The 14660-nt window shown below is 36.7% G+C and overlaps 1 protein-coding gene across 1 annotated transcript in view; it reads left to right on the plus strand.

Annotated features, from left to right (window-relative positions):
- The window catches only part of LOC102801096 (nucleosome-remodeling factor subunit BPTF-like), an 83018-nt gene that overhangs the window by 18620 nt on the left and 49738 nt on the right, over positions 1–14660 (plus strand). The window contains exon 4 of the mRNA XM_085502602.1: positions 6316–6475. Within this exon, the coding sequence (XP_085358728.1) occupies positions 6316–6475 (160 nt within the window). The remainder of the gene's footprint in view (positions 1–6315; positions 6476–14660) is intronic.

A 14660-nucleotide genomic window follows, 5' to 3' on the forward strand; every position in this document is an offset into this window, starting at 1 on the left:
AGTTTTTGGTAATAATCCGTGTATACTAATTACCTAATTTGCATAATGATTAGTCAATTTTCGGTTTTTCCACTGATATCTCAAGTACTAATCATCACATTTCAATGAAACTTGGTACATAGATGTCATACGACACTGCACAGACCTGATAGTTTTTATGGTAATATCAGTACATATTAATTACCTAATTTGCATAATTAATTAATTTTAAGCATTTGATATAAGTAGTTAGCATTACATTTCAATGAAACTTGGTACTTACATACTCAAGGACTATGCAGAGATTGGTTGTTTTCGATAAATATTTGTGCATATTAATCACCTAATTTGCATAATTAGTTAATTTTCAGCTTTTCCACGGGTATCTCAAGTACTAATCATCGCATTTCAATGAAACTTGGTACATAGATCCTTTAGGACTATGCAGAGACCTGATTAGTTTTAGGGTAAATAATTGTGCACATTAATTACCTAATTTGCATAATTAATTTTCAGCTTTTCTACTGATATCTAAAGTACTAATCATCACATTTCAATGAATCTAGAATTATGCAGACCCAATTAGTTTCCGGTAAATATTTGTGCATATTAATCACCTAATTTGCATAATTAACCAACTTTCACACTGATATCTCAGGTACTATACATCACATATCAATGAATGTACATGGATACTGTAGGACAATAGACAGACCTGAATAATTGTGGGTTAAAATCTGTACATATTAATTACCTAATTTGCATAATTAACCAATTTTAAGCTTTCACACTGATATCTAAAGTACCGTAAAAACTCCAAAATTTCGACCGGTTTTAAATAATTGGTGTTAGATATGTGACGTGTTTTTAGAGTCAAAATTAAGGTGCATTTTCGGACGGTCGAATTTTTCAGAATAGAAATCAGCAAATGAAAAAATGGGGATGATAGACAGTGTGCTTCATTAGTTTTTAAAAAATGCAATGTCCGTCAATTGACGTAAACTTCCTCATGTTTCACGGTAAAAGCAAAGGTCGTGGCCGAGTTGTAACTCAAAATCTAAACAAAGTCATCAATCAGTGAGTATTATGACAAGCAAAACAAAACATCAAGATGCGGAGAAGAGGTCAGCACAAAACTAATAGGTCAAAAGACAAAGCTGTCTCGCACTACCTAGGAAAACTTGCGAATGTTCGAAGTACAGGTACCCATTGGACAAAAGATACATGGAAGTTTAGCAAACTATCTCCCCGACCCAGTGCAATGTATCCGGTTAGAATCAAAGCTCACGTGTCCCTTATTTGAGGGACCAAATTCTGCCGTAAATTCGCCCTTGGATTAAAAAATAAAATGGGATTTAAGAAAATAAAATGGGACTTTTAAGGTGTATTTTGGCGTCATTTTTCGGACATTTCAATCAATCCTGCCGGCTAAAATAGAGTAAGTTTTACCGTAGTCATTGACGAGGAAGGTCCCGTTTGAACGCTCACATCGTTTTTTTTTTCGTTTGGGGGAAAACTAAAACTGGTCGCAATTTTCGAATAAGAATGAGTCGGCAATTTTTTGTGGAGTCGAAAATTTGGAGATAAATAAAACACCGAAACCCGGCAAATAAATAGGCGGTTGAATTTTTAGAGGGGTCGAAATTTTGGAGTTTTCACGGTACTAATTATTCCATTTCAATGAAACTTAGTACAAAGATGCTCTAGGACAATGTACAAACCTAATTAGTTTGGGGTAAAAATCTGTTCATATTAATTCCCTAATAAGCATAATAATTCATAATTTTTTGGTTCTAATCACATTTCAATTAAACTTGGAGACATAGATTTTTTGTTACATTGCGCAGACCTCATTAGTTTTACACTCAAATCTGGTCATATTAATTTTCTGATTTGCATAATTAGTTTTCAGCTAAGTAATTTCGAATTATATTTAATGTGTCTCCAATACTCTCAGCACATGGGAGTTCTTTCTAAGCTTTTTTTGATTTGAAAATGTGGATAGGATTTGTCAGTTTTCAATTTGATACAAACACTATACATGTCCATGATGATTCCTTTTGTGTTTCATATCTCTGTACATGAGCGTAGACAAATGAAATGTTTAATTTCTGACCATATATTACAATTTTGGAAGAGTCATTTAATACATCTAATTTCTACTGATACTAGACCAGCCAATTACTCACTTTAAGGTAGAGATGCAGTTTATTTGTGAATTTCAATCAAAAATAGTTTGTTTCGTTTTTTATATAGATTTTTATCTAAAGAACATTCTGTGAAAATTTGACCAATGATTTCTTATTGGAACACCGTTAAAATTGCTGTTTATTTTCTGGTTAAAAATAAAAAACACTCACACGTGGCAATGTATATGTCCAATTGCCTAATTTGTATGAGTAAGCAAATAACAGGACCTTTGATTGACAATATGCAAATCGAGATTGTTCATTCAATTCACGCGCATGTGCAATTATTCTCAAATCAGTTCTCGCTCGCTAGCAAACCAAACATTATATTTCCTCAGCGTTTTTTCCTGATTTTTATCATTACATTATGCGTGGTGTGAAAAGAAAGAGAGGTAGAAAGAAGATTCAGATAATTTCTATGTCGGAAGAGGCAAAAGCTACACTAAAGGCATCAGCCCACCGAACGAAAAACAAAATCGATGTGAGCGTCCAAACATGACTTTCCCTGAAGGCATGAATTCGAGTTTCTGATTGACTGAGAGATTTTATTTTTAAATAATTGTTCTCAAAAAATAAACATGTGAGCATGTGAAGAATAATTTAACATTGTTTACAGTGATAACTGCTCATTGTTGAAACGAAGCTTACCCATTCACGCTAGTCACAATTAAAAACCTCATACTCTTGAATAAGCGTCAATGACTACGGTAAAACTTAGAAAATGATGCCAAAATACCGGGTACACCTTAAAAGTCCCATTTTATTTTTTTCCTAAATCCCATCCCGAATTTACGGCAGAATCTGGTCCCTCAAATAAGGGGCGCGTGAGCTTTGATTCTAACCGGATATATTGCACTGGGTCGGGGAGATACAAACTTTTGTGTATCTGTTGTCCAATGGGTACCTGTACTTCGATCATTCGCAAGTTTTGCTAGGTAGTGCGAGACAGCTTTGTCCGTAACCGGATTCAATGAAGCAAACAACTGACAATGCTAAAATAAATTGCAGAGGTACGCTAAAATTAATTGAAAACAACCAAATAATTTCAATGAAAAATAAATCACAGAGAGAGGTAACTTGATACATTACGGTAACAACTCTTTTGACGCGCTGACTGCTTCTCCGCGTCTGATGTTTTGTTTTCGTTGTCATAATACTTACTGATTGATGATTTTGTTTTGATTTTTGAGTTTTTTAGCCTGCAACTCGGCCACGACCTTTGCTTTTTCCGTGAAAAATGGGGAAGTTTACGTCAATTTGACTGACATTCCATTTTTTAGCTCCGCTGTTGACTTTGTCGAGCGGAGCTTATCATATGAGTGATTGTCCGTCGTCCGTGTCAATGTTTTACTTTTTCGACTTCTTCTTGAAAACTACAAGCCTGAATGCTTTGATACTTGGTGTATATGTACCTTGGGTAGACCTCTCTCAGATTTGTTCATTTCATGATGATATCTTCAATTCTCTAATTTTGGTGAATATTTTTGTCACTTTTAGTAAAAAGTGATATTTTCGACTTCTTGTTGAAAACCGCAAGTCCAATTGCTTTGATATTACATATATAGGTACTACATGTCGACCTCTCTCAGATTTGTTCATTTTGTAATGATATCTTTAATTCTTTAATTTTGGTGAATATTTTTGTCATTTTTGGTAAAAAGTGATATTTTCGACTTCTTGTTGAAAACCGCAAGTTCAATTGCTTTGATATATACATATATAGGTACTACATGTCGACCTCTCTCAGATTTGTTCATTTTGTAATGATATCTTCAATTCTCTAATTTTGGTGAATATTTTTGTAATTTTTGGTAAAAAGTGATATTTTCGACCTCTTGTTGAAAACCGCAAGTCCAATTGCTTTGATATTACATATATAGGTACTACATGTGGACCTCTCTCAGATTTGTTCATTTTGTAATGATATCTTTAATTCTCTAATTTTGGTGAATATTTTTGTAATTTTTGGTAAAAAGTGATATTTTCGACTTCTTGTTGAAAACCGCAAGTCCAATTGCTTTGATATTACATATATAGTTACTACATGTGGACCTCTCTCAGATTTGTTCATTTTGTAATGATATCTTTAATTCTCTAATTTCGGTGAATATTTTTGTAATTTTTGGTAAAAAGTGATATTTTCGACTTCTTGTTGAAAACCGCAAGTCCAATTGCTTTGATATTACATATATAGGTACTACATGTGGACCTCTCTCAGATTTGTTCATTTCATGATGATATCTTTAATTCTCTAATTTTGATGAATATTTTTGTAATTTTTGGTAAAAAGTGATATTTTCGACTTCTTGTTGAAAACCGCAAGTCCAATTGCTTTGATATATTATACATATAGGTACTACATGTGGACCTCTCTCAGATTTGTTCATTTTCTAATGATATCTTCTGTTCTTTAATTGCCATGTGCATTGCTAACAGCGGAGCTATCTCAGCCGACAGGCTGCTTGTTTAAACTAACGAAGCACACTGTTTAGCACTCCTATTTTTTTCATTTGCCGATTTCTATTCAGAAAAATTCGACCGCTCGAAAATGCACCTTAATTTTGCACTCTTAAAACATGTCAGATTTCCAACACTAATTATTTAAAACCGGTCGAAATTTGAAAACTTTTACGTTAGGAGCTGGAGCTCTCTTCTTGCAGGCGACCGTCGCCGTTAGTACAACAGCATGTTTTGTACGTACATCCGTGCGCTGATTGTCTGCGACTGTCTTAGAAAATCCCTGAATAAGGCGTTGCCAAAATCGGAAAAAATATAAAAATGCCTCCTTAAAAAACGAACAGAATTCAAATATTTCTTTTAACAAATATGTTGCAGTGGGAAAAATGGAAACGATGAACACAACTTCTGTGCCTCGCGCTTCGATTCTAGGATTACGCGATTATTCATTATTGTGCGTTCGCTTCCTGGAGTTGGTCCTCAATACTACATAAAAATCATCAAGGATAAATAATTTAATATCCCACTTTGTACTCTTCACGGTAAACCATAGGCTCTGAAATACTCGTAGATTTTTTATTGAAAATACATCGAAGAGAAGCCATGATGTTTTGATCGTGATAAAAGGTCACCTTCCTAGGACCGCCCCCTGTTTAATAATTCATGAGATGGCGTCATATTTACTGGGCATTGCCACGTGTTTTTACCGACCCCATCAAAACACTGGTATGAATGACGTGTTTCTGATTTATATATTCAAGAGCAGTTGTTCTGGTCCAACGATTTTACATAAAATGTCTATATCTATACATTAACTTTCAATTTCAATAGTCTAGAAAGTATGACAAAGTATGTCAAAGCAGTAATTCCCGGTTTAACGCGCAAATATGCAAATTAGCCTTTTTCTCGTCTTCTATTTTTGGTGAATTCTTGGGTTTTAAATTAAAATAGCTGATAGACGCTTTGGCCATTTGCCTCGAAGTTTTCACACATTATTGACAAGGTGTTCCCCCTTCAAAATGCGTTCGGACAGTTTATTACGGCGAGTGGAACAAAAATAACAAGTCCGCAATTAACATGGATATATAAATTATGCAAAAATAGAAAAGAGTGAACTTTGAGGTCATGCTGTGCGACTTTGAAAGCCGTTAGAGAGATGAGTGGACGCATTTGAATTAGTAGTATACCAAGGTATCCAGTGATGTAATTTTACCCACAAACGGACTTGAAGTTTTTAAGCTAATTTTTTTTAAACCACTTTTGTCCAAAAAAGCATATTTTTGACCCAAAATCAAAAACTCATTCTGTATATTTAAAATAAAGACAAGTTTTACAAAGTTTGTATAATAAGCTTTCAGAAAATATATAACATGTTGGATATATAATACCTTCTTCATTGTCTAATTACTCAATTAAAAAGCAAGCCAAATAAACTGCATCTCTACCTTAAATTATTAACTGAGAACTGAAATCACAAAATTTGTCATAACCCTTAATCTACTCTATTCAACCTTGATATGAACAACACACATGTTTTGTCGGTTATTTGTTTCAAAATGGTTTCATTTGTTTGTTTTCTTTTCTATTTCTCAGACATACCTTGACAGGTATGTTTAAAATTACTACAAAGACATTTTGTGTTCTTTAATATTGAATCAGTTGCATAATGATCTTACATTTCTTTAATTAGGTCTGGAAACAGAAAGGGGAAGAGTACCGTATTGTGAGTGGTGGAGGCTGGAGGTGGGTCAGCTCAGTACGTAGAAACAGACCATTACCAGCCCCAAGTCCAGCTAAGATACTTCTAGAGAAGAGTATAACAAAGATGAAACAAATGAAGGAAGAGGCTGGTAAGTTTGACCAGGACCAGATTACTATGTCTGAAATACACATTGCGATTTGATTAAAGTGTTGATTGTCCATATCAAGAATTTAAAATGACTCAAATTGAGTCAGCTTGTTGACTTCTAGGGATTATAGGTGACTGTTCATGTGAATTTAGGCACAAACAAAAATATTGTAACCTCTGAAGTCTTTTGTTTTTATACTTACTTTGTATGTAAAATGTAGATTTTGTTTTAGCAATTTACAATCGCCACAACTCTTTTTCAAGGTCACTAGGCCAATGTGCTATACTATTGTGTCAATGATGTGCCAGTGAATTAGCACAACTTGTGTCATAGCAAATTATTGTGCATTGATGACATGTCAAATCTGCTCAGACGGCACATTGGTATATTTAGTCCCCGTTTGGACACAGGGGAATTATGGATTGACTTATGGATCTGTGTGTCCGTGCGTGCATGCATCCGGACTTGTATCTCAGACCTGCTTGGACCAATCACAATCAAACTTCACACATACATCATACATAATATTATACATATGCACATCAATTTGTTACACGATCTGATTCAAGATGTCTGAATGGTAGCCATTTTTGTGCTAAAAAAATCATCAAAATCAAGCATTTATGGATGGATTTTGTTTAAACTTGGTATATACAATGGCTATTATGGTACCTGATGCACATCATTTTTGACTCCCGTGTGCGAAGCACACAATGGGAGTCTTTACAGTTAGTGTGTGTGTGTGTGTGGGTGGGTGGGTGTGTGTGTGTGGGTGTGTGTGGGTGGGTGGGTGTGGGTGGGTGGGTGTGTGTGTGTGTGTGTGTGTGTGTGTGTGTGTGTATATGTATGTATATATGTATGTCCGTCTGTTCTTCTTCAACAAATTTATTTTGTGTACATTATTATAATCACTACTGAGTACTAGACTGTCGACAGTCCCTCTGGCCTTACGTGTGCGTTTTTTTTTTATTAATATTAATCAAACGCCGTAGGCGTTTGCGAAATGCCAAAGGCATTTAAAGCGAGGGCCGTAAGGCCCGAGAGACTGTTATAGCCTGCTGCGCCACCACTCGCCACTGTAGAGAAATTCTCCTGTAGCGTACCATCATGATTGACAGGCAGAGTGATGTCATAAAAATGCTAACCAATCACAAGTCATACGACGGTTTTCAACGAGCCTTTAAATAACTTTCGCCGACATTCTGCATCCTTTTTACCAGAGAATTCTCTTCCGCATAGAATACAAATTAGCTCCTTGGATCGGGGGGAAATGCACAATTTACTCACTACTTTCGTCGGAGTTTTACTGGGCGAAATGTTGTCGTACATCATGAGACACCAACGCACTCTTCCTTTGTTTAAAATTAGATAACTCGCGTTCGCAACTTGTAGTTCTGGATAATACTTGGAAGAAAACGATCTATACTCGGCGAGACGATCAAAGTCATGCGTGACATAAAAAAAAACCGCGATTTGACCTTTGCATAACAGTTTAACTCCGCCCATATGCAAATCATTACTACGTCATCGAGATGCATGCATAATTAATAGCAAGGCCAGTCCTGCAGGCTATAACAGTCTCTCGGGCCTTACGGCCCTCGCTTGAAATGCCTTCGGCATTTCGCAAACGCCTACGGTGTTTGATTAATATTAATAATAAAAAAAAAAACACACACACACGTAAGGCCAGAGGGACTGTCGACAGTCTACTGAGTACAGTAATAATCAACAATTCAGAAACGCAGCATGCCGAGATTTTTGTGTTCGTTTTTATTTGTAACTTCGTTTATTTAGAATATATTTTCGTTACCAATAAAATAAAAATCTCTCAATCCGAAACCCGGATTCATGCCTTCGAGAAAGGTCCCGTTTGAACGCTCACATCGTTTTTTTTTTCGTTTGGGGGAAAACTAAAACTGGTCGCAATTTTCGAATAAGAATGAGTCGGCAATTTTTAGTGGAGTCGAAAATTTGGAGGTAAATAAAACACCGAAACCCGGCAAATAAATAGGCGTTCGAATTTTCAGAGGGGTCGAAATTTTGGAGTTTTCACGGTACTAATTATTCCATTTCAATGAAACTTAGTACAAAGATGCTCTAGGACAATGTAAAAACCTAATTAGTTTGGGGTAAAAATCTGTTCATATTAATTCCCTAATAAGCATAATAATTCATAATTTTTTGGTTCTAATCACATTTCAATTAAACTTGGAGACATAGATTTTCTGTTACATTGCGCAGACCTCATTAGTTTTACACTCAAATCTGGTCATATTAATTTTCTGATTTGCATAATTAGTTTTCAGCTAAGTAATTTCGAATTATATTTAATGTGTCTCCAATACTCTCAGCACATGGGAGTTCTTTCTAAGCTTTCTTTGATTGATGAAACTTGGTGCATAGATGCCTGGGCCAATGCGCAGATTTGATTAGGTTTTGATAAAAATCCATGCATATTAATTACCTAATTTGCACAATGATTAATCAATTTTCAGCTTTTCCACTGATATTTCATATACTAATCATCACATTTCAATAAAACTTGGTACATAGACGTTATAGGACACTGCACAAACCTGATAGTTTTTAGGGTAATATCAATAAATATTAATTACCTAATTTGCATAATTAATTAATTTTCAGCTAGTAATTTTCATGTAGTAATCATCACATTTCAATGTAACTTGATACATAGATATCATAGGACATTGCACAGACCTGATAGTTTTTAGGGTAATATCAGTAGATATTATTTGCATAATTAATTAAATTTCAGCTTTTGGTATTTCAAGTAGTATTCATCACATTTCAATGAAACTTGGTACATAGATGTCATAGGACACTGCACAGACCTGATAGTTTTTAGGGTAATTGAGTACATATTAGTTGCCTAATTTGCATAATTAATTAATTTTCAGCTTTTGATATTTCGAGTAGTAATCATCACATTTCAATGAAATTTGGTACATGGATGTCATAGGACACTGCACAGACCTGATAGTTTTTAGGGTAATATAATCAGTACATATTAATTACCTAATTTGCATAATTAATTTCAATTAATCACATTTCAATGACACTTGGTACATAGATCTTCTAGGACTATGCATAGACCTGATTAGTTTTAATTGGATATTAATTACCTAATTTGCATAATGTTCCACTGATATATAAAGAACCACAAATTGGATTTTAATGAAACTTTTAAAGAGAACTATGCAGAGACCCAATTAGTTTTTGGTGAATATTTATGCTTATTAATCACCTAATTAACTTTATTAATTAACACTGATATCTCAATTACTGATCATCACATTTGAATAAAATTTGGTAAATAAATGCTCTAGGACAATAGACAAGCCTGATTAATTTTGGGTTAAAATTTGTTCATATTAATTCTCTAATTAGTATAATAATTCATAATTGTTTTGTTCTGTTCTGTTCATAAATAAATTAGTTACCTGATTCACATAATTAGTTTTCAGCTTTTCCATCAATATCTCACGTACAAGTAATTTTGAATTAATTTTTAATGTGTCTTCAAATACTCTCAGCACACAGGAGTTCTTTCTAAGCTTTCTTTGATATTTTTCAGATCCAATTTAAAATGGCTGACTGGTGGCCATTTTGTTTTAGTGAGTGCAGTTCAGTGCCATATCTCTGCCATGCTTTGATTGATTATGTTCAGATTTTATGTATTCATTCTACATCATGACATAGATATATTGGTTTGACTATCTGATTCAAAATTGCCAAATGGCAGCTGTTTTTGTGCTAAAAAATCATCAAAAATCAAGCATTTCTGGCATTCCAGAACTGGAACTTTGCGTTTATGGATGGATTTTGTTCAAACTTTGTACATACATTAGAGATTATGGGTTCCTGATGCACATCTTGATTTTTCAGATCGGATTCAAAATGGCTGACTCTCAAATTCTTTGACTGATTATGTTCAAATTTTATATATTCATTTTACATCATGTTATAGATATATAGATGTATTCAAACTGGCCAGCTGGTGGCCATTTTTAGTCCCCATTCGGACAAAGTCCGAAAACGGGGACTTACAATTCGGTCTCCGTGCGTCCGTGTGGAGTCATATCTCAGAATCCCTTGGACCGATTTCGTTCATTCTTTGCATGTGCCTAGTACTTTATGTGGGACATATGCGCATGCAGTGGTTTAGCGATTTGATTCTAAATGGCCGACTGGCAGCCATCTTGTTTTTTGAAAATGTTGTATTTTGGACATGCTTTGTCAGTTTTCATTCAAACTTGGTACATAGATTATACATGTTAGGATACATGTCCATGATGATTTATTTCACAATTGGATCAAAGATGGCCAACTGGCAGCCATCTTGTTTTTTGAAAATGTCGTACTTTGGACATGCTTTGTCAGTTTTCATTCAAATTTAGTACATAGATCATACATGTTATGATACATGTCCCCGACCGTCCGTGAGTTCCTGAGTCTGTCCGTCTGTGTGTCCGTCTGTCCGTGCATCAGTTTATCCAACGTCATATTTCAGAATCCTGTGGACCGATTCTGTTCATTCTTTGCATGTGCCTAGTACCTTATGTGGGACATAAGCACATGCAGTGGTTTAGCGATTCGATTCAAAATAGCCGACTGGCAGCCATCTTGTTTTTTGAAAATGTTGTATTTTAGACATGTTTTGTCAGTTGTCATTCAAACTTGGTACGTAGATTATACATGTTAGGATACATGTCCATGATGATTTATTTCACAATTGGATCAAAGATGGCCGACTGGCAGCCATCTTGTTTTTTGAAAATGTCGTACTTTGGACATGCTTTGTCAGTTTTCACTCAAATTTAGTACATAGATCATACATGTTATGATACATGTCCCCGACCGTCCGCGAGTTCCTGAGTCTGTCCGTCTGTGTGTCCGTCTGTTCGTGCATCATTTTATCCAACGTCGTATTTCAGAATTTTGTGGACCGATTCTGTTCATTCTTTGCATGTGCCTAGTACCTTATGTGGAACATAAGCACATGCAGTGGTTTAGCGATTCGATTCAAAATGGCCGACTGGCAGCCATCTTGTTTTTTGAAAATGTTGTATTTTGGACATGTTTTGTCAGTTGTCATTCAAACTTGGTACGTAGATTATACATGTTAGGATACATGTCCATGACGATTTATTTCGCAATTGGATCAAAGATGGTCGACTGGCAGGCATCTTGTTTTTGTTTTTTTATGCGGTATCTTGGACGTGCTCTGTCAGTTTCATTCAAATTTGGCACATACATGTACTTTATACATGTTAGGATGCATGTCCATGACAATTTGTTTCAAAATCTAGTCAATGATGGCCGATTGACAGGCATCTGACTTTTTGGCCTTACTACTATATTTCCACAATTTATGTATCATTTTCATTCGTATTTGGCACATACATCATACATATCAGTGTGTTTCATAATCAGATCAAAGATGGCTGAATAACGGCTGTTTTTATTTTGGCCATATTACTAGGACACGAAACACGTGTTTTGATGTAAATAAACAATCTGTTGTATACGCCACTTGGAACTCAAGTTTCAAGGCCACGTTTGCGACATCCTCTCCGCTTTAATATGACGAGCACAAAGAGAACTTAACAGGGACTGTGTCATTTCAATGACTTGTGTTTTAATTAATGCTGTTCCAGAGCAATATTTTTCAATATGGACAAGTATTTGTTTGACAATCGGATATAAGATGTCAATCATTTTAATGTTATAAAATCATCACAGTCAAGCATCATCTTCTGACATGTTTATTAGTTCCCCAGGACTTATGTTTTGACCCTAGTGCTTCCGTGCATATGGATTTCGTTCAAACTTGGTACATGCATTAGACATTACAGTTTCCTGATGCACGTCAATTCACTACGTTCAATTACCCACCATAGACTCTGATCAGTCAAAATGACTACTTTGAACTGTAGGCATTAATCAGCGATTCTGCCGGTGACTGAGAGATAGAATCTAGATTAGGGGAAGCCCCATGACCTCAAGATTCTTTTACACCTTACGTCACGAACCCACGTGACCGATGCCACATGGCAGTGCTTTTTATTAGTCCCCGTTCGGACGCAGTCCGAAAACGGGGACTTATGTTTTGCCCTGTGTGCGTCCGTGCGTCCGTGATCACCTGTATCTCGAACATGCATGGACCGATTAAGTTCAAACTTCACTCATACATCACACATTATATGGGACATATGCACATGCATTTTTTTCATGATCCGATTAACGATAGCCGAATAGCGGCCATTTTAAGGCCGAAAAGGCATCAAAATCGCACATTTTCACCATTCCGGACCCGGATCTCAGTTATGCATGGACGGATTTTGTTCAAATTTGGTACATACATTACACATAATAGGACCTTGATGCACGTCATTTTTTTTTTTTTGGATCGGGTTCGAAATGGCCGACCATTTTGTTTTAAAGAATTCAGTTCTGGATCCGTATCAGAGACATGTCTGGATTGATCAAGTTCAAACTTCACACACACAAGGTACATCATGTCACAAATATGTATGTGCATTTGTTTCATGATCTCATTAACGATAGCCAAATGGGGGCCGCTTTAAGGCCGAAAATGCATTGAAATCGCACATTTTCACCATTCCGGACCCGTATCTCAGTTATGCATGGATGGATTTTGTTCAAATTTGGTACATACATTAAACATAATAGGACCTTGATGCACGTCTTTTTTTTCCGAATCAAGTTCGAAATGGCCGACTGGCGGCCATTTTGTTAAAGAATTCAGTTCTGGATCCGTATCCAAGACATGTCTGGATTGATCAAGTTCAAACTTCACACACACATGGTACATCATGTCACAAATAGATATGTGCATTTGTTTCATGATCTGCTTAACAATAGCGGAATGATGGCCATTTTAAGGCCGAAAATGCATCAAAATCACGTATTTTCACAATTCCAGAACCGGATCTCAGTCATGCATGGATGGATTTTGTTCAGATTTAGCACAATGTGTTGTACATATGCAGGTGCATTTCGGTCATGATCTGCTTTGAATGTATATGTCACTCAAATATGAACGGAACGGGGACGTGTCATTGACAATGACTTGTTTTTCTCCGCCTCGTCGGGAAATGATTCTGAGCGGCTCTGCCTGGCTCTGTTGCTTTTCCTGTCCGGGTTTCTAGTGTCGGTCGTTGCCGCAGCCACGGCATCCGACATTCTAGCTGGTAGGATAAGTTTTTCCTGTCTTTTTACCCTCGTGTCGTTTTCCCCTTTGTGTGTTATGCTTTTCCACAACAAAGAAATTAAAACCCGGTGCCACTACGTAACCACATGTTGATTTCATGGCGGCACCTTTTATAACTGTAATTCTTTTTCCCTCATGCATGTCGTCTTTTATTTTTAATGTATTTAGAAATGGATAGATGCACTGGCAACGCCAGAGGCTTACCGCCGGTATTATCTCTTCAGTTTACGAGGTGGATTTGTACTCAGTGTACACAGCAATTGCAGGAATGGAACTCGCATACAAAGTGCTATTGTTGTTTCACGTGCGTTCGGGGTTCGGGTGTCTGCCCAGAGAATATTTGTAATCACTGGGGTTCGGAAGCTTGGGAGTCGTTCCAGCAGTATGTCAAAATAGCCGAGACTGACAGCGTCGCTCGCTCACGAAAAGGTCGCGCGGCAAGTGCTACCGGCATGGGTATGTGTGAATTGTGTGTTAGCATGAATGATAAGTCCTCGCGCTCGGCTACCGATTCTCATACCGGAATACCAAGCAAAGGGCCCGATAGTGGGGGTGCAGATATATTACGGTCTCCCCCCGTTGATCTAAGGGCATCTACACAGTCTGTTTTTTCAGTCAGTGGGCTACCCAACTTTACTGTCAACAGCGAGGCTGTGCCCCTGGAGGTCTTTTCTCCTATGGGGCCCGTGCTGGGTCCTGTTGTGGCCAGTTTTGCCGCTGAAATGAGGGCATTGGTCAAAAGACTGTCAGGGCAAATTGCGTCCCTGGCAAGCAGAGTAGATCACCTGCAGGCGGAGCGAGCTGTCTCCACTGCGGCCTCTCAGCCGGCAAGTAGGAAGAAACACAGAAAGCACCGTTCGCATTGTAAACACTTCTCTTCCGGGGAACCTCCCGTTCCCAGCCGCGACCCCTCCGCTGATTCAGGGAAGG

This window comes from Saccoglossus kowalevskii, chromosome 8, assembly GCF_978046115.1.
Source record: "Saccoglossus kowalevskii chromosome 8, keSacKowa6.1, whole genome shotgun sequence".
NCBI classification, from domain to species: domain Eukaryota; kingdom Metazoa; phylum Hemichordata; class Enteropneusta; family Harrimaniidae; genus Saccoglossus; species Saccoglossus kowalevskii.